At 35.8% G+C, this 23,640-nt stretch overlaps 2 protein-coding genes across 10 annotated transcripts in view; one reads left to right on the plus strand and one right to left on the minus strand.

Annotated features, from left to right (window-relative positions):
• Positions 1–23,640, plus strand: part of Ca-ma2d (Ca[2+] channel Muscle-specific alpha2/delta subunit) — a 212,722-nt gene that overhangs the window by 187,708 nt on the left and 1,374 nt on the right. Inside the window, exons 2-12 of one of the 3 annotated variants that reach the window (XM_076906405.1) lie at positions 10,901–11,136; positions 11,580–11,661; positions 13,611–13,870; positions 15,057–15,475; positions 16,913–17,232; positions 19,141–19,401; positions 20,109–20,237; positions 20,755–21,116; positions 21,583–21,787; positions 22,365–22,953; positions 23,024–23,382. In XM_076906405.1, the coding sequence (XP_076762520.1) occupies positions 11,054–11,136; positions 11,580–11,661; positions 13,611–13,870; positions 15,057–15,475; positions 16,913–17,232; positions 19,141–19,401; positions 20,109–20,237; positions 20,755–21,116; positions 21,583–21,787; positions 22,365–22,953; positions 23,024–23,382 (3,069 nt within the window). In that variant the 5' untranslated portion in view covers positions 10,901–11,053. Of the gene's footprint in view, positions 1–10,789; positions 11,137–11,579; positions 11,662–13,610; positions 13,871–15,056; positions 15,476–16,912; positions 17,233–19,140; positions 19,402–20,108; positions 20,238–20,754; positions 21,117–21,582; positions 21,788–22,364; positions 22,954–23,023; positions 23,383–23,640 lie in introns of those variants that run through there. The other 2 variants (XM_076906404.1, XM_076906406.1) reach the window with 2 other exon arrangements.
• On the minus strand, positions 370–8,399 carry LOC143430254 (protein rolling stone). Of its 7 annotated transcripts, XM_076906338.1 has the most exons (3): positions 8,245–8,375; positions 4,146–4,323; positions 370–1,253 (listed from the first exon to the last, which is right to left on the minus strand). In XM_076906338.1, the coding sequence occupies exon 3, from the start codon at positions 1,240–1,242 to the stop codon at positions 385–387; it is 858 nt and encodes a 285-aa protein (XP_076762453.1). In that variant the 5' UTR covers positions 1,243–1,253; positions 4,146–4,323; positions 8,245–8,375; the 3' UTR covers positions 370–384. The 7 variants fall into 7 exon arrangements, with proteins under 7 accessions (XP_076762453.1, XP_076762451.1, XP_076762455.1 ...); XM_076906336.1 differs by lacking the exon at positions 4,146–4,323 and having other exon boundaries at positions 8,245–8,399; XM_076906340.1 differs by lacking the exons at positions 4,146–4,323; positions 8,245–8,375 and adding an exon at positions 3,745–3,829.

Below are 23,640 nucleotides of genomic sequence, written 5' to 3' on the forward strand. Positions count from 1 at the left end.
TTTTTCTATAATGTATATGATGTTGATTAAAATACACTATTATGATTTAATTGTGAAGTAGATGTGAAATAATTTTGCAGTTTTCATGTATAATTAATACGATGTACATAATACGTAGACGTGTATATTCGCATTACAATTCTTATCACTTTATTGTCATTGCGATGTGAACTTCATTAAATTAGGATAAAAGGGAATTCCTTGTACAATTCTTTACACGGACGCTATTTGCAATTGTCAATAATAGTTTGCAGTTGGGAATGAAATTGTGTAAAAATATTTATATTAATATTTCGAGTTACGGTTTCGGACAGTGATAAGAAACGTAAATGATAATCCATTCTAAGGTATATAAAAAAAGATTTCCTAATTTGTTGCTAGTTCTCAAACAACGTGGGTTTGTGTCTGCGTTTTACTACACGATTGCTGCTCTGTTACGTACGATTTTTCCATTTTCTCGTCGATCTTCAAATACAATCGAATCTTTATATGTTCTAGCAAACACAATACAGAATGTGTTATAGTTACAAATACAATTTCCCCTACGCACACCACTGAAGCTTGAATAGGTTTTTTCCAATCAAGGATTTTATAAATGTAAGGCTCACCATTTTTGTCTAGACCACCGCACAAGTAGTACACTACCGAGAATAAAATATATGAAAATACTATCAGAAAACACCACCAGAAGTTTCGTAATCTAAATGGAATGCCCGCGATACAAAAATCTAGTACCATCAGAATACTGTTACACATATGTACCATAACGTTTTGGGGATCCATAAAGTGGATCGCGGGGTTGTATATGGCGCACCAATAGGTAATCGTAACAACAATCGCGGTATTGGTCGTTACAACAAAAAGGAACCAGTAAAGTTTGTCTATCGTTTCTAGCGTCAACGCAGAAGGATCAAAGTTCATTGCTTTTTGCAGTTTCCATCTTTTCGATACGAGGAAACCGCCAAGTAAGGCTTGACACAGGCCCAACACTAAATCCCAATTAGTCAAGTAAATTGGCCATTTAGCGTACGGCGGGTCAGTTGGAGTATAACTACCGAATTCGAAGATCGAACATACGACGATAGCAACCCAGGCCATGAAGATTAACCAACGGTAGAATAGGTACCAGGTAGCTACGTGTCTCTGACATGATGGTTCAGTAAACAGTCGTGGATGCGGCGATTCGTCTGTTTTATGGAACCATTTCCTTATTATTCCCTGGCACCAGAGCTTATTTACCATTGCTCGACGACCTGCAAGTAGATAATCCTTCTTACTAATGTTGTCCTGAATATTTCAGATTAATTAGTATAGAAATGTTATATAATTGGTACCATGAAGTCTTACAGGAGTCTAAGTTTCGAGTAAAACGTCTACAGCGTTCTTAGTGAACGTAACAAGTGTTGTCGTAATACACCCCACTACATAACATTAGAAGTACACGGGTGATATGATTTTAATTAACAGTAATTTTCCATAGATTACAGGAATTTCAATTCGCACGCGAATATCAAATCATATTGTTACGGAGTGTCGGAAAACAATAATTCAATATTTCGATGATATATAGAACACACTCTACTGAGTAAACGTAAATCAAAGGGTAAATCTTTTGTGGGGCATAAATATTTTTATTTGATATCATTATGATTAACGTACTTAGTTAATCAAAGAAAATTTGAAAGTAAAGACTTACTTAATGACGTATGGTCTTACTAATGATCGCGTGACGCCGGTCGTACTAATGACTGAACGGTTTTCTCTCGAAAGCAAATAAATTAATTACAATGCTATTGGATTGCAATGCAATTATTTTTATACCTCGTGTACAATTAACTTTTTGACCTGTGTTATAATGGTTTTTTTTTTACTCAGTACACTGTGCTCAATATATTATGTAAATATCGAACGATTATTTTTACGATATGCACGTTCGTTAATTTCCGACAAATTTCCCGCTCAAAACGTTTAATCTGTTCTAAATCGATGATGATCGAAATAGGTGTTTCGAGTAATCGACAAACGATTTTGTGTGGACAGCATTGTTTTTATGTGTGCAAGAGTAATGACAGTGTTGTGACGAGTAATCATTTCAATGCCAAGTGTTATGTTTTGGAGAGAAATGTGGAGCAGTCACGCAATAACAATTTTCAAAAACAATTATTTCAGTAAATCACTTACACGGCGAACATTGTACAAGTTGAAACAGAAACAGTTTCGGAACCGACAGATATTTGTATGATGTTAACGTCATATTGCATGCGTGATAATCTCCGTTAAAATCTTGACAAGCTAGATAATACCGTCGTCGTAGCGGTAGAAACCTAACCTCCGACTGATTAGAGAATCACTGTGGACGCAACCGTATTGGTTTTACATATAAACAATTTTATTTCTACCGCGAATAATAGTGTACATTCAAATATGATTTTCTTGGTTCCATTTTATTAACTTAAAAGTTCTATTAAATTCCATTAAATTAAATTACCATTAGTGACGTTGAATTCAAATGGTTTTTAAATAATGATAATAAAAGTAGGTATGATAAAAACAATCAGAATCCCACAAATATCAGCCACATCTGAGTAAATACAAATATCACAAGTTTTATCCAATTTGAACTTTATCCAATTTCCGATAAGAGATTAACACCGGAAACAAGCATACTTTTGTAAGTAAACATTTTAATAAAATGCGGTGTATAGAATTTATCTTTCCATACATAAACACTTTTGGAAATTAGTAACTTTTCAGAAAATAAGTATGCACACGCGTAATACTCGGTACATCGTCAACATTTCAAAGTATGAAAACGTAGAGTACAATTTCGATCAACCAACACTTGAAGCTTCTATCGTCTCTAATTATTAATTTAACGAGATATTATACAGAGTTCCCCTTTCTACACTACCTCTACGTCACATTATAGTTTTGTTCAAACATGTCTAACAACAAAAGAGTGAAGCGATACTCTAACCAACATTTACGTGATACGTTTTGGAGGTTATAATTGCTTGAACGAAAGAAATGAAGAAAAGGAACGAGTCGAGACACTGGTTCCAACCATTCAGACGATTGAGGTGGGATAGCCGTGTAAAATCTTTAATCGCATTGTTCGGACACCAGCACAGATGGAGGCTACTTTGAACTAATTAACCCTGTTAGCCCGAGGCGCTGAGGTTCGCACGGGCAGCGCTGTAAGCTCGCACACCACGCGCACGTAGATATGTAGAGGTCGTGACAGCACTGTCAATCGGCCAATACCAATTCCCTCTCAATTTATTACAATTTTCCAATGTTAGCATCATAATTTCGCACGAAACTGAGTAACACCTTGCTCCAACCAATCGAACCCCTCTGAAATTACACATCCACCGATAGCAATGACTTTTTTTTTTCTAACGACAGATTTAAAACACGGAAATATCGATACCAGCGTAGGAGTACGAATTTTTGAATCACGTAATATCGTGCACTGAAATCCATTTGAATGATCCGTTATTACATTGATCCTTAATACTGTACATAAAGTATGTTTACAATGGTAATTGAATGCATCGATAAATTTAGACTAATTCGTAACACCTACGTGTATTATCTTGGCAGAGAAGAATAACTTTTTGCAGTAAACTTCGAAAGCAAATTATTCCAACGATAGTATGAAGACAAACTATGATCAGGCATAGATCTTCTAGGATACATGAATTAAAATATTCACTGCTCGCTTAATTATATAGTACTTACGAATGGTTCAAAAAATTACTCGAAACAAACACTGATTGGATTCAATCCTAACTTGATGCTGTCTTAATGATGAATAAGCTCTATCGATTGATATCAAAACCTCTGTTATCATTTCGATATACTATGAATCGCTATTGCGATTTTATCAATATTATTGTACACAATAATGTCGTAGATACACAGGTTCATTGCTCAATTTACGATAAATCTGTGTTCATTTCTTTTTAATATGCATATACATGTACATTTCATGAAAATACATACAATATCGACTGAAATTCACTGTTTTTAAAAGTAACAGATTCTGAAGCCAATTTAAACATATACTCCATACTAAAGAGCAAAATATTTTCTTTTAACATAGAAACAAAGAGAAAGAAGAACGTAAACGGATCACGAACCGAGTTGTTGGCCAGAAACACAGAGGGAAGGAGTTGAGTTAAGCCGTCGGGGGCTGCGACACGATCAATGTGCTTCTCGATCTCGTCGATCCTCGACCACCATAACCATACGTTCTGTCTGCACAATAGCACGTCTGATCCGTCACTGACCAGTCTCCTGGCCTATCTGTTCTAAACCCTATACAATGAGTTGAAATCAGTTCAATCCGTCCATTACCCTTTCCCTTCCTCTACCCTTTACTAGCTCTCTACTGAAACCGCCCCTGAGCGTTCAAGTCTCGCTGCATAGGGTCATAAAACTTACTATATTCTTTTCCAATCAACCATCGTTGTTAATGGATTTTATTCTCGAGAACTCTTTCAGAATACCGTCTTTAATACGCTTTTCTTTACCATGGATGCTTTTATTTCATGATTCACTTCAGGTAGACAAGTTGAATTTAAATAATTTAAATTTGTTATTAGAACAATTTTTGTATAAATCAATTTTAGTGATCAACGTCGAAGTCGTATAGGTGAAACCTCTACAGATTATTCCAAAAAACAATGACTTTTTTTCTAACGACAGTACTTTAAAAAATCATTCAATAATTATGTGATATGTGGAACTATACCGTGTAAAACAGTCTTATTAAACATAGGTCGAAAGGTCAATCGTATATGACATATGAACATTTTTATTTGCTAACATCATAATTAACTTACTTGTTTACATAATATGCAGTGTTTACTTCAATGTTTATAAATCTCTTTCTCGATGTCCTCCTTCAAGTTGCGATAGTAGATTTCATCCGAAATCAGTTGATTGTGGATCTTATTAGTATTAAACAATTACAAAGTACGGTGCTGAAGAAATGATAGATGTGCATTTTATGTATGGTTGTGCTAGTGAAAGTGCTTTATCTGCGCGACGTCTTTGCATAGAAAAGTTTCCCAATCGAAAAGTGCCCCCTCGGAAGCAGGGAAATTGATCACGATGCTAGCAAACAATAATATTTATGTCTTACAAGTGATTGACCTTTTGACCTATGTTTACTAAGGCTTTTTTACTTGCTACAGTGTGTCCTATGTAAATATAGAATATAATATTAGCAGCGCTGATAAAAATTTTTTGTTTCTCCTATCACTCTTCGAAGGAACTTCATTTAATTTCAAGATAACTATTTATACGAAAGTTATAGTTGTTATCTGTAGTTACGCAATTAATTTGTATATTAAGTTTCTTCTCATTTCCCTGAAAATGAAAATCTTGTCGGAAAAGCAGTAAAGTTAAATGCATTGTTTTAGTTTATTAACGTCTTCAAACCACGCTAGTAAAATATACTATTCTGATATACTTATTGATATACTATTTTAATAAAATCAGTCCAACAATTTTCAATGGTATTAATGTTGCAGTTTCGTTCTAAACTTGAGCCATAACTGTATAGCTTTACCACTTGTACCCTATATGTTGCAATATCATTGTACAATATTAAATTGTAATGTATAAGCGTTTACAGTAATTTTTGTAATATATGTATTGTAATACATGTAGTTTTTATCTAATATTATTTACGGTTTATCATAATGGTTAATCTTAATTCAACAAATTATATTGTCATTATGTTTGCGGTTGACAAAAGTAGAAAATGACATATGATAATCTTAAATGGTACTCATCGCGAAATAGCGAGTGACCATGAGTAGCCCAAACTAATAAAGAAACAAATATGTTACAATAATTATCGCAAATAGTTACACATTCCTACAAAGCAATTCATGACGATAGAGCTGTGCATACTTGAGCAGTGCATAGAGGCTGCTTGTTGTGCAAAATAGCAAAACTACACTTTCTTACATAAATTCAAGTTTTGGATTGAACCGGAAAATTAACATTAATGAGAATTGTTGGAGAAATCCTTTCTAAACAGCGGAACATATCTAAGTGTGAAGATAATTTGAAAACATTAGTACATTAAAACAACGTATTTAATCCTCGAGTGAGAGTAATAAAGAAATTGAAGAATATTAAAAACTTCTTTGTTACCATCGTTACGTGTAAAGAAAATTCCATCGAGTATTCTGCATTGAATAGCGTTGATTAATTTCTTTTGCAATATTCAAATAAACGTGCTATTATTATATCCAGTTGCATTGTTCTAATATTTATAAGTGTTTTGAAGAATATGTAGGTATACATAAAACCAAGTCAATTGTGTGAATTTTCGTACCAGTGTGAAGGCAATCTATAAAAATATACATAACGAATAAAAATATATATATTTTTTTACTGCATAACGCGTACCCTGCCTGAATACCAAGCTAACACAGTCTCTACTTCATATTTATTTGCGTATATTATTTTTATTTAATATGAAAGAAATTTGTTTTATTGTTATATGGAACATTTTATTTGAATATTTATAATTAGGAAAAATATTTGTTTTCTGTTATAAACGTGAAGGAAAGTATTTATGCAAAATTATTAAATTAGAATTATGCCTGTGATTTACTCATAAGAAACTTGGCAGAGAAATTTAAGGCATGATATCTGTTTGTCCGAAATTACGACAAGGTAGAAACTTCGAAGTGATCGTCTTCAATTACATTCTACTCTTTCAGGGTGATAGTGAACTGCTTTTTTAACATATATTTATGCACGTTAAATGCATTTTTTAATATTATTATCAAATGCCTTGAAACCAGCCGAAAATTCTTCAATTATCAATTCTTGGTAGTTATCATTATTTTTCTCTTTCTTAATTTTCTTGTTTTATAGTTTCATATTTTTTTACTAATATATGTATTGCACGGTTGTACACATGACAGTTATGCCTTTCAGTATAATTTCGAGAATGTTTTAATTTATGACTAATGAAATATAACTATCCGTAAGCGTCGGTAGTTAATTTCACGTGTGAACAAGAAAAACGTTTTATGGATTGTATTTTCAATAGAACAGACATCTTATAAAAAAAGATTGTATCACATCTCTAACAATTACCTGTAACAATATTTTAACATGTTATTTATGTTTCAATTTATTACGTGATACTGTATAAAACACACTTGCTATGCACTTTTTAATACAAAATTCCTTTCTTTCATTATATTTTAATATTATAATATTATTGTATTGAATTGTGCATACGTCGCTATTATAAAGTAACAACTATAAATTGAAAAAAAAATTACTAAGGAATTATCAAGATTCGATCTCAGGTACATCAGGTTAGTAAGAATAGCGCCTATTTCACTTTAATAACACTTCTAACTAGCTGATGCATCTTTATATTTCATGGAATTGATTTACAACTTTCTTTAATCATATATTAAAATGATCGAATATAACTGTATCTAATATTGTAATCCCCGTATCGTTAGAAAGCACTCAGCATCTATTATCATTTTGCAAGGTAGACTGAAATCGAAAGCCATCACTTCGGATTTTTTCCTCGTAGGACACGTGTTATTTTCGGTATTGTTGTTCGTGGAATAACGTTTACCAGGAGAAGTGAGAACAGAGTTTTTAAACAGATTAGAAAACGTATAAATTATTGTACACGAAGTAAATGCTCGAATTCCTCTCTGCCTGGCAAAAACCAAGAGGTATGTCGTTTTTGCGTTTCTTGGCGTCACAGGTAAGAGTTAACAGAAGATCTTAAAGCACCAATGGGAAGAATACACGATGTTACACTTCTACATCAGCAGATTCGTCTATTCTTCACTTACGAGATATTTCATTTCCTAGATACCGATCTCTGACCCCCGAGCATATCCTCAACCTCCAATTCTCATACTTAACACAACGTGAAAAAAAGAAAGAAAAATTATTTAGGTACACGCACCACCGAATAACACAACGATGAAACTTCACAAAAACTTTGGCTCGTGGAATGTTTCAGAAACGGAAAGACCTCTTTCTTAATACTTCCTTCACACGACACTAGTTCCGAGAACGGATCGACAGCGCGGTACATCCGGCTGCAAATCTGACTGTTTAGCTATGAGATAAGTTGCGGTTCTCACCGTTGAATGAATGACGCGCTACATAAGTGTAAGAAGGAAAAAAAAGTAGACATAGAAACAATGGACCGAGAAGGATAAACATTCGCACCGCAATACGTGGTCGGCGATGTGAATCGCAGATGTTCCTTGATCCTGCCATCGATCCAGGAAATCTTCTCTGGCACGCCATAGTCCTCGATTTCCTCGCACTCGGGAGGCATTTGAGTCCGACCTCTTGTTCAACGTACGCCTGGCCCGTGACTGCCCGGCAACCGGCTCCGCGTGCTTCAAATCAATATCAATCCCTATGCACCAGCTGTTCCCCCCTTATTCTACTGCACTGTGTTCCCCACAAACTCACCTTTTCGACACGTTCTGATAATAATTCTCGGCTGGTTTCCTTCATTTTGTGAATAATTTACCTTTGTTTCAAGGGGAATGGATAATTGCCGCGTGTCAACAGTACTTTCTTATCGATACGTGTTTACGTTAATGAGATGCAGCGTATCTTTGTTGTTCACGTCAACATTAATAATTAAACGTTCTTTTATATTTACGCATGCACATGCGTAAAAGGGAATCTCTTTTTTGTATCTCCTTAACTTTGCAGGACCAATGAAATGTTTACAGTAAACGAGCATTTCGTAGAAATGTTAGCACAGATTCTGATTAAATATAGATCTGTAAAACGTATAATTGATGCGTTAATTACTTGAAGGTTAGGTACGTGTTGCATTTAAATACACATGCTGCTTTTCTCGATCACGAGATCGAGCATCGGTTCGATTGGCCACGACAAAGATCTCCATTAGCATTAAAAAAAAAAGATAATGTATAAATTCATTGATTGTTTTTGATCAGTATTTATATACTTATTGTTTCCTATTGTACGTTCGTTCAGTTAAAACGAATTACTTTTTCCAATTCTCCAAATAACATTTAAACGTTCATATAAGTGTACCTAGAGTATGTAAATTGGCACGGCGTTCTATACATTTTAAGAAAAAATACCGAAGTGTTTTGTCATTTTACACATAAAATTACGTTTATGAAAATACGGAAAATTTAAATATGAAAGAAAATACAAATTAAAATGTAAATATGTAAAAGTATGTACAATGTCTATCATTTGTTTAATCTTCATGCGATGTTTCGAAGGTAAAACAGATTTTTATTTAGAGGCTATAAGTTGCCGGTTGCTCGTGATATATTTTCTGGCATCCTCTAATTTTTTTAGTGATTATATTTTGTCTCAGGTAAAAATTGTGTAGGGGGAAAAGGGTCGTGCGGCCAAGGTCTTCGACGTTTTTTTGGGCGTATACGAAGAATACAGAATCAGGGCTACGGTAGGCTCGGTTCGAGGTCGAATTGGTTTGCCGATTTCAGACTGTAAATCGAGCGACATTTCATAGAGCTTTGGGATACTTTTCGGTAATGGAACCATGGAAATAGTTCATTGATTTAATTCGTCGACTGTTAGACTATAATTTATATAAACCGTTTAAAATTGAATTGCTTTCTTATATGCAAAGAAATTTTATAGAATGCACTTAAAAAAAAAAAGGAAGACATACAAAATAAATAGTGGAAGTACGAAAAGTGTGATTAACCAAGTGAAAGTTTGCCAGAAATTGTTCTTGGAACAGAACGGGATGACCTACCAGAAAAAGGAAGTGTTAAAGCTGTAAGGTGATTGGTCAGCTCGAATCATCAGACTGTCTAGCATATATACCATATTCTACTGTTTAACGTTACCTAAGTGTGGCGTATGATAAGGTATTGAATAGTTCCAAGGCAAACAGTAACGACACTAATAATTTTGTTGATTGTAAACACGTGCACGGTAAATAGCCTTTTGGAACTTATTAAAGACATGACGTGGTCTCGATTCGGTCTTAAATGACTGCTCGACCGCACGCCACGCGGTCGAGTATTCATTAATGGACCCTACCACGTTAAAGATGATCATGGTGTAGTTGGACGTGCGTGTTTTGGGCGTTACGCAACTTTCTAGTATCGCGAATCGTAACTGAGCTTCCACGTGGTTAGATTACACCAGATACCTTACCAGCGATCGAATTTTGCACAAAATGCTTAATATCTTGCGATCTTGCATTCACGTGGACTCCACTATTCGCTAAGTTAGGAGATTTTGATAAATTTAACGGAAACAGAAAAAAAAAAGTATAAAACGACAGCCCAACATATTTTCAATGTGACGCACGGAATTTGTGCAAGTATGCAACTTCTATACGCCTATGTACTTTTCTACATTTACACAGATCTCCGGTTACCCATGCCTACGTGCGCTCGTAAGCGGTTTACACGTATCATCCGTTACTGCGTATAACACATTTTATTCGATCAATATTGCGTTCGAGGACTTACACACGTGTCCGTTCGGTCGTGAAACGTTTTTAATAATATACATTACATATTTGATCGTTACAATTTTTTTCACGACGACCTGAACCTCGATCTCACGCTCGAATCACGAATTATATTTAAATGTAGAACGATCCGCCTAGAACAATGGTCGATAATAGAGATCCCTTGCGATTGCTAGATACAGCATGTAAGAAATGTATGTAGAGATACAGCCATGGTTCGAACTGTGGGCCACCGTTTTATAAATACACGGGACCACGCGAAAGAAACAGCGCAACGGAAGACCGAGTTTCGTGGCTCGTCGGTTTACGAGACGTCGGCGCGTCGTTCGCGTACCAAAAATAATCGAGACTTCTCGTCGATCTCCTCAGCTTTAGGGGGTCTCGAAATCGCCAAGGAAGAGTCAAACGTTCGATCGCGACGGTTCAGATTCACACGGTGAAAACAAAATGAAATGACACGCCGTGGCTTGCAGCGGTTCTTCTGTGGTTAACAGCAGGGTGTAACGTGAATATCGATCTACCTCTACGATGCGACCGAGAATCGATAGCCCTACGATCATTCTCGTTGTTTGCTTTCTGTGCACCGGCTGCTGCGCCAAAGACTCGTACATGTAAGTAATCCCAATCTTTTCTTTTTACCAATTCTTAACGTTCACTTTGTATTAGAGATAACAAGGCAAACGAATATGTATTATCTATGTACGATGAATATGGAAATTATGTAGTAAAAGTAGTATGATCGTGCCACTTGCGTACGACTCTTTTAACAATGTATATTACGTATTGGAATAGACAATGGGTGACTACAAATTGAGATTATTTGTTATTTACAACTGTATGGTAATTCATTCAAATTATTTTAGTTAAATATTCATTAGAATATCAAATTACTAATACATTTAATTGTTTACTGTATTTGAGTGCAGGTACGTTCGGATCACTATTGATACGTAATTAAGAGTTTTTTTTCGTTCTAATTCGTTAAATAATAATTGCTTTAATTAAGACAAGTATATATGCATTTTTTAATTATTGATATTTTTTCATTGTACAGAGTTACGCGATGGGCAGAGACTTTAGGTGCCGAATTATGGGAGCTTGCGGAGAAGGTGGCTCGACCCGAGGAACTATTAAGCGTGAGTTTACTTTTTATTTATTCGTGTATATAGTACTGTACCTTGCCTAAAGTAACGTAATATAGTCACAAAAAATCGTATAATGCAAAAGCTGCGACACTGTATTCACTTAATTTCTTGATTAATAAAAGGTTTGTTTAACATGCATACTATCCCTTTTGTATACTACTTTTTACTTTTCAATTGGATTACTTATATAAATATTTATGAGTCCATGGTTCTCTATTTTTTTCATTCACTTATCTACATCACCTGATTACTGTAATTATTGCATTTATTGCGACACTACATGATTATCGTAATCTATACTTAATATTCAATATACAATAGACAAAGGAAACAAGTATTTGAAAAAGTGAGGAAGGCAAATGTGCAAGAAATTCGTATAATATTATCGTAGAGAGGAAGAAAATTGGAGGAATTATAATCATTAGACATTTAAGCGAAAATGTAAACAATTAGGTTAGAATAGAAAACTAGTTAAGGGTAAAATGATGACGTGATGAAATGTTATGACGTATCGACGTACGATAAATTAACTTGTCAGTCGATTACTCTAATGGTAATAACAGGTTCGTCGATAATTTCCTTATGTGAAGAGATAATAAAACGGATTATTGTCAATGCAGTTGCATCTATATAGTGATGAAAGCTAAAACATACTCGAGTCGTTCGCGCTTAAATGTTTTAATTTATAAGCGAATGAATATTGATTTCGTAGAAAATACTAGAATTGATTTTTCAATCAAAAAATCTTTCCACGGAAGGGGAAGAATGTTTTCATAATTATCTCCTCACTAATATCATTAACATGTAATTTTAATACGTTACATGTTGAACATGGCGTGCATGTTGTATTTTTTATGACGATTCGTAATGATGCAAGGCCGTTGCATTGTCGCGTGTGTCGTTATTAATAGAACCAAATCAAGATTTGTAATTCAATCGTCCATTACTCTCATTAGACGATCTAAATGGTACTAGCCTGCCATGCATAACAACCATGCATATTTTACAAGGACACGCCTGAATCGGTCAATAAAGGATCATCCAACTGGCGATCATGATATTTGGCAATCAGTCCCGTTTTTCTAACAAGAACACCGCATTATTGTGCGAAACTCCAGCTGGTACCGTCTACGAGCCAGGTGGAGGTTTAGGTTTGACAATGGGCCAGCTGACATCCATAGTACCATTATGCTTCGAATATACTAATTTCCAGTGGCGGTTCATAGTTAAAATTAGTGGAGGTGCTGCAAAGTTCCATACAAAGGTTTTCGTATCTTTTTTATAAACTGGAAGATGGTTACCGACAATAAGTAACAAGAGAGTTTTGAAAATGTTCAAAAGTCTGAATCATAAAAATTGATCGTCTTGCAATAAAAATATTTTAGTAACACAATGCAGAGTATCCCATAACTCACAAATCAGGGTTTAGAATTGATAGAATTTAGTCATTTATAATGTAATATAGACTACAAAATGCAAAACTTAATTTTACTTTAATTTACTGGGAAAGTATATTGGGCTTTTCTTGAGTTTCGAGTAGTTTCGAGTAATTGGTTCCTAGTTATTACAGTTAAAACTTTTAGTTCCTAAATTACAACTCACTGTACTAAGCATAATTGTGATTATAGTGGTACTTATGTTACTAGATACGCCGTCTGAACATTATCAGAAATACTGTCGGCTGATTCCAAACTTGCGCCCTCTCTTTTTTCTCTCTCGCGGAAACTTTGTTTCGATCGGGATGAACGAACAGCCGAGTTCATTACGTATTGTTCAAAAGAACAATGCGATGGAACGCGGGCGCGTACGAGCGGAAAAAAAAAGGATTGCGGTTTCGGTGCAAGAAATTAATAGTAACGTGGCGTGACGGGAGGGCAGGATCGGTTGAATCCAGGTCAGAAGACGAGACGAGATAACCATGGCTCCGTTATAAATTGCAGAAATACAAAGCGATGAACACGCGGGTGGAGGATAAGTCTGGGGAGGAGCTGGTGAGCATAATCAGCGAGAACGTTGGCAGGATGCTCCGTAGGAAGATGGACGCGGTGACCTGCATCCGGATGTCGGCCGAGGAGAACGCCGAAAATTGGGAAGATGATGAACGCAACTTGACCTATGTCTCTGGGAAGTACAGCCCCGTGTTGAACCAGTCGAAGCCGAAGATACCGGATAACATGGTGAAGAACATCAAAAGCTACAGGTTCATACGACCACCATCTTACTTGTTGAGAATCACACGTTTTGTAATCAAGGTGAACCGTGGATTGCGTTCAGTTGCACTCCTAATCTTTTATTCCCATATTAAATGTAGTACAGTGATTGGTAAAAGGTATTAAACTAACTTTGTATTTTGGTTTTTCTAACTAATTGTAAATACAAATAGTTAAGGTACTTGGTAAAAGATAGGCGAAATAGCGTAATATGTATTTATCGCTCAAAAGTTAAGGATGAAATATAATCATAGAGTAGTTCGCTTAATCTTTGAGAAACTAAAGATTGGCTCGACAAGTTGATTATTGTTACAAAGCAAACGAAAGATCGTATTTATTGAATAAACACAGTTATTGCAGATAGACAGTACTTCGTGCGTAATATCGGAGAATTCTCGTGAACGGAACTGGATGGAATTAGGCTGAGAAGCTTGAAACGTCTTCATCATCGATTCGTTGCTGATCTGTCGAGCCACGAATTGGGTCTAGCGCTCTGCCCTGCTTCGAATAGTCTTGTGGTCGAAGAAATTTTAGGCATTCGATTGGAACGTAGAAATTATACGATATTGTCAAATTAGAAAATGCAGTCCACGCCAATCGTGCAATAATCAGTGTTATTCAAACAATCTGTATATATCATCATACCTTCTCTTTTGCCTGCAAACAAGAGAAACGATTCATCTCTCGTTAGTAGATGAGAATATAGTTGTAGATATTTATACACCTTCACATTTTTATAAACACAGCTCAAAAAATAGAGGTAATCTATATAACATGGTAGTTAAGTTCTTAAAAATCAATGTATTATACTAAGTCGTTATATGAATTTGAAAATTGATACAAAAAATAGAATAATAAGTTGCACTAATAAGATTTATCCAGCTGCACTGTTTACGTTTATAACTATGACATATAAATTTGATAAAGATATCAATAAGTGATTAAAATCGCGCTATCGAGAGAATGAGAGAATGTTAAACTATTGTAAATATAAGTAAACCTTCATCCAGTAATTACTTATTAAGAAAAATTATCATAATGCTTATATATATGTTGCATATTAGGTATACATAGCTTGTCACTTGTTTCCATACTTTAATCTGTTTATAACTGTGCAAACATACGCGATCGATTTGCCTGAAAACGTTAAATTAACCGTTGACAAATATTTTTCAGAGAAATAGAGCTGACACCAGACTCGCATTTCTACAATATACCGGTGAATACAGATTTTTCGTCGGTGCATGTGCCTACGAACGTTTATGATTTGTCACCTGCGGTGGCAGAGGACATCAAGAAGACCGAGGCTCTCGACCAGATCTTTCGGCAGAACTACGAGTCAGACCCAGCATTGTCCTGGCAATATTTCGGCTCTGTCACAGGAATGTTAAGGCAGTACCCTGCCATGCAGTGGAGGACAGATCCTACGGAGAATGATGACAAAGTAACGAAAGAGGAGGATGAGGATGATGAAACAGCTGACATTTACGACTGCAGAGTACGCAGCTGGTTCATTGAGGCAGCAACTTGTAGCAAGGACATGGTGATTCTAATGGACACCAGCGGCAGCATGACGGGCATGGGAAAGACTATTGGTGAATGAAATTATTAGTATTTTCTAAAACATTTAAAGATTTTGCAGAATTTGATTGACCCTTGTATAATTAAAATTTTGTTTCTTTCTGACAGAGAAAATGATAATTAAATGACGTTAGATATGCAGAACAGGATTAGTTTCGCTCAGACACGAAACTGAGAAACGTGACTATGAGAATGTGTTTAATAGTTCCAAACTAGAACTTCTATTTAGTTAATTATGAACTATCATTCCAATTGGGCTTAGTTTTAGATAGCGTGACTCGCGTCAGTTTTAAATAGAGCGACTCTAATAGTACACGAATAGAGTACTGTGAAAAATAAGCAAATGAAACAAAATGTTTGAAATATAGAGACATATACGAGTAACTATCAAATCACATGATGTGATGACGTTATAGAGAGATATTGATTATAAAGTCTAGCTATTTCTTTCACATCGTAACGTTTATATTGATAATAATAAATGAGCAAATATGCAAATACATCCATAAATAAAACGAAATTTTTGATTTGCCAGTGTTGTGCATACAATTCTGCTGAAAAGAAATTAAAAAACTGATAGCTTTTGATCTCATGGAAACAAGTTTTCCACGATAGGTTGTTGATTAAAATTAAATCCACGATAGATTATTGATTAAAATTAAAACTAACGTGAAGCTTGTCTCTGAATTTCTTTAAAGAATATAAAAAAACTTTTTGGCCAATCCATTAAATAGAAAAATAAAGTACGATAATAATGAAATTGTTTAATTCTTAAATGATTTTTTAATGATTAAATAAAACAACTGTAACCCAGTTTGGAATGAGTCTTGACATTTTTGTATGAAACTTTTTTTTCAAACTTTGGTTTGAAATATCTCCTCTTAACTTTAATGGTTACACTTGTATCATGATCCTCGAACCACTTCTCTGACGGATGATGCATTCGTAGTTTGAAAGTTATAAGAGTCTATCTAGCGCGTTTGCGGAAACTGTGTTAAAATCTGTAGTTGCGGCATACACTTGCGGTTGCTCTGTGTAAACTGTGTGATGCATGCCCGGAATGCACCACGAATCTGAGGTTACGCGTGCATTGTTTAGGGAGAATAGTATGTCGGTGTAATTGTATCGCGCAAACCTTCACGCGAATTACATGATTTTCTAATTGTTATAATAGGATCGCGTTGAAATAACTAAATAGCTGACAATTTTAATACTCTATAATGTAAACAGTATTAAACATATGATACTATATCACTTAATAATACGTTTAAAAAATTTGCCACCGTGGAAATAAAATGAAAATCTCGATGAGAAAGCGCCTCATTGAAAAATACGAATGCAAATACATTTTACAGCCGTTGGCGTATTTCTATTTTAACGTTTCTTTCTGAATTCAATTCTTTTCTAGAAAATATCTGCATTTTAGTAATTTTATACGAACACTTTTACAGCAAGGACAACAGTGAATACAATATTAGACACCCTTTCGAACAACGATTTCGTGACCGTATTGAGCTACACAAACGAGACCTACGAGGTTGTACCTTGCTTCAAGGACATGCTGATCCAGGCTACCCCGGAGAACGTGGAAACATTTAAAAAAGCTACGATAGAAGTCAAAACAGAGGGACTGGCGAACCTAACCGAAGCTTTCACCAGAGCCTTCAACCTTTTAAGCACATACAGGGAAACGCGAGGGTGCGGCGCTGATACGCCGTGCAATCAGCTAATCATGCTCGTCACGGATGGTGTACCTGGAAATCTGACTGAGGTAAATCGATATCCCTTCGATTTAAAACCACCAATAGATTATATTGATGGCACGCTTCATTGATTATTTCACCTCTGTTTCCTTTGTTAAACATATACTGCATACATTCACCTGAACGCGTTTAAACAGCTAAGCAAAACACGGTTATACATAATGAAATAATTATACTTAAATAGATGTTTTAATGATAGTCGTAATGACTAAAGGAGATAGTTTATTACAGAGCGTAAACTTACAATCAACTATAATAATATCTCTATACACTTCTTAATGTGTGTGTACTATTATCTAAAAGATGTAAGAACGTAAAAAAGTTTTTGTAATTCGTTATGTCATCATTTTCAGTTCTGTAAGCAGATAAAATCGTTCAACTTTCCAACAATGATTTCGATCATTTCTTTATATTATTATTAGTACTAAATTTCATTTTGTACATAATAAGAATTAAAAAATATGTCGAAAATATTTATATTAATGTAATTATACCGATTCACCACAAAATGATATAGAAAGATGATGAACTGTGATAAATTTAATAATTTTCAAAGATAACGACGCTCATTGGTAGGCGATACTAAAACGCGAATTTCCATCGTAGAAAAAGATCGCGTTTCCAGCTCTATCTACAGCGAGCAGCTCTTCAGTTTTATGAGATCCCACTCGAACAGGCGAGGATCGTAACGGTCTCTGTCTTTTCATATCTCGCTCACTCCTTTTCGATTCCTTTCGTCTTTCTCCACACTTCTCTTTCCCTCGTTTCCTCTCCTTTCTACCACCATTTCCTCGCTCTAGTTTCCACACTTTCCACCTCTCTGTCGGTCCCCCACGTTTGTTCTTCTTTCTTGCTCTACGTACGCCGACTCTACACGCCGTCGCGCTTCCTTATCTATCCTCCTAGTGCTTAGAAAAAGCATCAACGATAACGTCGCGATACTATTGCATCACGATTACGTATGTATGCAGCATTATGCTGGCATCTTATCTGCATTACGCCTGGCAGATAGCACGTTTCTTAGAATCACTAAAATTGAAAAGGGAACTCCGCTACTAAGCCCTTAAGAACTTCGATGAGAGATGACTCCAAAGGTCGAAGGTAGCAGGTATTTAAGTCATAATTTAAATGCCACGGAGATTGCGGTGCCCCGAATTTCTGATATTAATCACGTTCCTCTAATGATTGTTCGAATTAACCCCTTCAGACCTGATTCTTGTTTTTTTTTTTAATCTCTCGCCATTTGATGCGCCACCAGTAATGTCATGTGTTTGAAATGAAATCAAACAGATGGAGGTGTTATGCTACTTGTTATAAAAAAAATAGAATATTTAAGTTCTGACTATAACTATAATTATGTTCACGTCAGCTTTAAGCATATTTTTTATAAAAAGCTTTGAAAAATGAGAAAGATTCAATTTTCAAAGAAAGCTTTGAAAAATGAGAAAGATTCAATTTTCAAAGAAAGCTTTGAAAATTGAAAGCTTTGAAAAGCTGTGAAAAATGCTGTGTGACAATGTGCAAAATGGTTAAAGCTAATGCGAACATATAGTCATATCAAGAACTTGAATATTCTAAGTTAGATATTGAAGTTATAAGCCAGTATAGATTATAATGTGCGCCAGACCTGAAAGGATTAATTATTTTCCGTCCAATTAAATTAAATAAGATTGGTTGAAGAAGAAAGAGAAAGGGAAATGCTACCTGTATGAATTATTGAAGTATTTAAACCAATATAATTGCGAATGAAAAATGCAGGAATACTAGTATAGAATTATATATTACTAATAAATACTTATTAATAATAAATACTAGTATAAATTATATATTATATATAATATAGAATAGCTAATAATATATAATATAGAATAAGCAGAATAATAGGAAGTACAATTCGTATTGTATATTCTGTTTAGGTATTCAAAACCTGGAATTGGCGAGACAATAATACTCGCATCCCTGTACGAGTATTCACATATCTGCTAGGGAAAGAAGTGACCAAGGTTCGTGAAATTCAGTGGATGGCTTGTCTAAATCGAGGCTACTATACGCACGTGCACACGCTTGAAGAGGTTCGAGAACAGGTGTTGAAATACATACCCGTTGTCGCGCGACCTATGGTACTCCAGGAGGTGATTCATCCCGTCGTTTGGACCCACGCTTACGCAGATATTACTGTAAGATATAATTCATTTTTAACTATTTAGATACAGAATAATAATTTATTACTATTGTTATTGCAATACTATTCTGTTGTATTACACTTGCATTATTTATTATTATTATTGTTACAGAGTAACATTATGCTATGTTATTCTAGTATTATTTGTTATTAATATGAATCGCCATTTAACTGCGTTTCTGGGAAATTGAATGCGTACAAAAGTATAGATTGCATATAGTGCATAATATCAAGTGAATAAAATATATAAAATCATCCAAAATATCTAAAGTACATATTGTAATATGTAAAGGGTGAAAGAGATTTATATCTAGGTTCCATTTCTTTCAATCGTGTTTGTGAAAATATGCATTTCCGTGAACATCTGTTGTTTCATCGTTGATATTCTTACTAAACGTTTTTAACGGGAAATATATTTCTTGCTCGAATCCCATTCCAGTATGTCACTGTAAAAATCCTCTACTACATAGATTGACTAAATTCTTCAAGTTGTACATGTAACGTTCCCCCATTAAAACTATTTGCGCGTGTACAAGTTTAGGGAAACTTGTAGGATTATGGAATAAGGGATTAACGAAACGTGTGACAAACTTGACAATTTATATGTTGAAAGCTATCGATGATACTGTTATCCTCTTTGAGCGTTTCGCTTTGTACGTAATATCCCCGACTCTGTAAACGTTCTGATTCGCCTTCCATTAGAATCCAGCGCTCGCCACTTGGCTGTGGTTAGTGATGAAGCACGAGGAGCAACGGTCGCGGCTTCAGAAACATTTGAAGGGAAAGCGTCTGGGGCTGCGAATAAATGAGGACGAAATCTACATACAGCAGGTTCAAAGAAAGCAAGCAATCATCCTGTAGCTTGAAAGCTGCCTTATCGTGCCCGATGCGCTGTTTCCTCTGGCATTTAGCTGCCTGTAGAGATAATAGTGGCGTTTCATAGAGAAATTTAGGCGGCGACGTTGCGGATAGTTACCAATAGTCAGATTCAATCACTTTTCCAATCGCTAGCTCGTACTTAATCCTCCTCATTCCTCGAGTTAATCCTACTTGCAAGCAGCAATTTTTTTTAGCGATCCTGTATTAGTAGGATCTCAGTAGAAACGTAGTGCCTCGTTTTTTTGCATGTGAAATATTATTTTGCGAACACTATAAAATCTATGATTAGCAGGAAAAAAGCAAACGAGACTGCGCATTACCCATAAAATATCCATTGATTCTTTATATTTTTTTAACTCATTATCAAATATTATTATCTTATTAGAGAAAGAGAAAATGAAAAAGAAAACAGAAACATACATTCCCAAAGTTTAGTATTTTGTGAATAATGAAATTATATATTCAACAGCTCCACAAAGATGAAGATGTTCGACAGGACGCGTCCCTATTGAACACGACAGCTTGGCAGGAGTATAGACTTCTCACATCCGTCAGCACGCCAGTGTTCGACCGTAAAGGGAATCGCAACAATCAGACAAGAATAGCGAATTTATTAGGCGTGGCAGGCACGGATGTGCCGATTGACGACATTAGAAAGCTCACGCTGCCGTATAAACTAGGCGTGAATGGGTACGCTTTCATCGTGTCCAACAACGGTTACGTGGTATTGCATCCGGATTTGAGGCCCGTCTACAAAGGCAAACTGAAGCTGAATTATAACAGTATTGATCTCACGGAAGTAGAGATCTTGGACGATGGACGAGGTCCTAGGTAGTTGATACGAAAAATTATACGGAAATATTCTTCTTTTATCCTTTGAATTTTTATTTACAAAGGGTCAAAATTTTTGGTAAAAAAAGTATAGGTCGCTTCAGAATTATGTTACTATTTGCTAATTGATCTATAGTTCCGGAATGTCCTGCAAATTCTCAAATATCTAGATTTGATTTGGCATATTTTCTAATCACCTCACTATTTGCTATAATCGACTCGTAATTCTATGTAATATTCTGTGCAATACCAAACATCGAACCATCTAAGATTTTCGACAAATATTCGTTCGCAAAGAATAAGAGAAGGTCACAGCGAAGAACGCATAATGTATTCTGCGATCTTCTTCGTGATAAATTCCTGAACTATGCCGGCTAGTGAAAGAGTTAGGTAGATATTGCTTTCGTGCCTCCATAGAGGCGGGTCCTGGCGGTTTAAGGAGAGTTTTTATTAAAAACGAGCGCAGGAACCCCGGGCCAGAGGTGCTAGAGCTCCGTGCAGCGCTGGTGGATCACAAACGGGGCAGCATGAAAGGGATACCCGTGAAATTGCATTACGACGACAACCGTCGAGTGACTCTCGAGAGACGTGATTATTCCTACGCGCCTCTACCTGGAACGCCTTTCGGCCTTGCGGTCGCTATACCGAACTATGGCACAACTTGGATCAAGGTAATTCTTTCGGGTTATCGCCTGTACATACATACGCATCGCTAGAAGTTTACAGACTCCCAGAGTTTCCTCGCGGCGCTCCTGATGCCGCAAGCTCGATCCGCGTACTCGAGATTACGAAGCGCATAAACTTTGAGACTGGAACAAGCTTAGCAAGCAGACCAACGTCCATCTGTTATAGAATCCCTTAGCAAGGAAACTGAACTCGTGAAATTCCTTACAATCGATGTAGCTTTTAGGGAAAGGAAAGAATATAGTCGATAGCTCCAATCGAGATTAGTTTGGGAAGTTACATAGGGCATGATCTAACGTGACCTAAACTTTTTAAGTTACTAGACGTTTTGAAAGGAATGAAATATAATAGTTTAGTTTTAATATCATAGTTATTTTATATAACCATGTATTTAGGTTCCCATTTACTGAAAATGCCAATAATTGTTATATTAAAACCACATTTACTCTTGTTAATAGAAGAATTAAAATGAAGTTAAAGAGAGTTAAAACTGTTATAAAAATGACATGTTATTCGAGAATCGAATATTTCTAGTGTTTGGTTTATTGTGATTCATTTCTCAAGGTTGGCGATGAAATCCGGAGGAACCAAAACCTGAACGTGAACATCTCCGAATTCTTCATGGGCAACAATTGGCGAGTACACCCTGGTTGGGTATATTGCCGCTTTCACTACTTAGAGGGTCACGAATTCGATAGTCCTGAAGAGGAAATGAAATACTTTGTGGAACTATTAAATAAACCTGGCTGGCGATGGACAGAACAATACGAGGCGTACTCGCTAAAAGAAAATGAAACTGACTACGTACCCAACTGTGGTAGACAAACTTTGTCCCACGACGATTATTATTGTAACAAGGAGCTGATGCAACTGTTAGTTTTCGACGCGAAAGCAACGAACGCGAGTTTCAACAGTGATTTCGTGTTGGAAGATGCTCGAGCGCGACACTTGGCGGAACTCTATGGGATTTTCTTAAGATTCGTCGCCACACAGAGCGGTCTGACAAGGTGGCACTATTTGGATACGAATAAAGTACCCACGCCAGATGATAACATCGTCTTTGGTGATCTTCATAGAAGAGCTGTGAACGAGCCATGGTACAAAGGCGCCATTTTTCAAAATATCTTAGACCCTAACAGCATATCTCTTACAGGTATTCGAAGAATATCGTATTTTAAACTCTTGGGGACACGAATAAAAATTTTTATTTCAAATGCTTTCAGTTCCCTGGGAGGCTGGCTCGAACGCGTTAGTAACTGCCTCGATTGGAATATTCCCAAAGGATGGTGGTAAAACGGCACCAGCCGCTGTAGTCGGTTTTCAAATGCCAATGACGGATCTCTATCGCAGATTTATTCAGCTGACTTCTGGGCCAAGCAACTCGACCTTAATGAACTGTGCTCACATATGGATGGATTGTTACCTACTCGATCAGAATGGCTACGTAGTCATATCGGAAGCGCACAACGACACGGGTCAATTCATGGGGACACAGGAAGGTGCAGTGATGTACTCTATGGTCCATCAAGGCCTCTATAATCCCATCGACATTTATGATTATCAGGCCTGGTGCAAGGAAGTCGTAAGTATTTCAATTTATCGGCTGATCGAAAAGTTCGTCAAAAATTCCTTTCACTTTCATCCATTTCGAAAAATATCACTGCTTATCAGAATATTATAGTATGCAGAATTTTTATAGCAATATGAATAATTAACGTAGTATAATATTTCTCTCGTATTATGTAAGAACAAAGGAAGTATCAATTATAATGTGCTAATACTCAAGGCCATACCACAATAAACAGACCGCTATGCCTTTAGAGGCATCCACAAGAATTAT

The sequence above is a fragment of the Xylocopa sonorina genome, chromosome 13 (assembly GCF_050948175.1).
Source record: "Xylocopa sonorina isolate GNS202 chromosome 13, iyXylSono1_principal, whole genome shotgun sequence".
Lineage (NCBI taxonomy): Eukaryota > Metazoa > Arthropoda > Insecta > Hymenoptera > Apidae > Xylocopa > Xylocopa sonorina.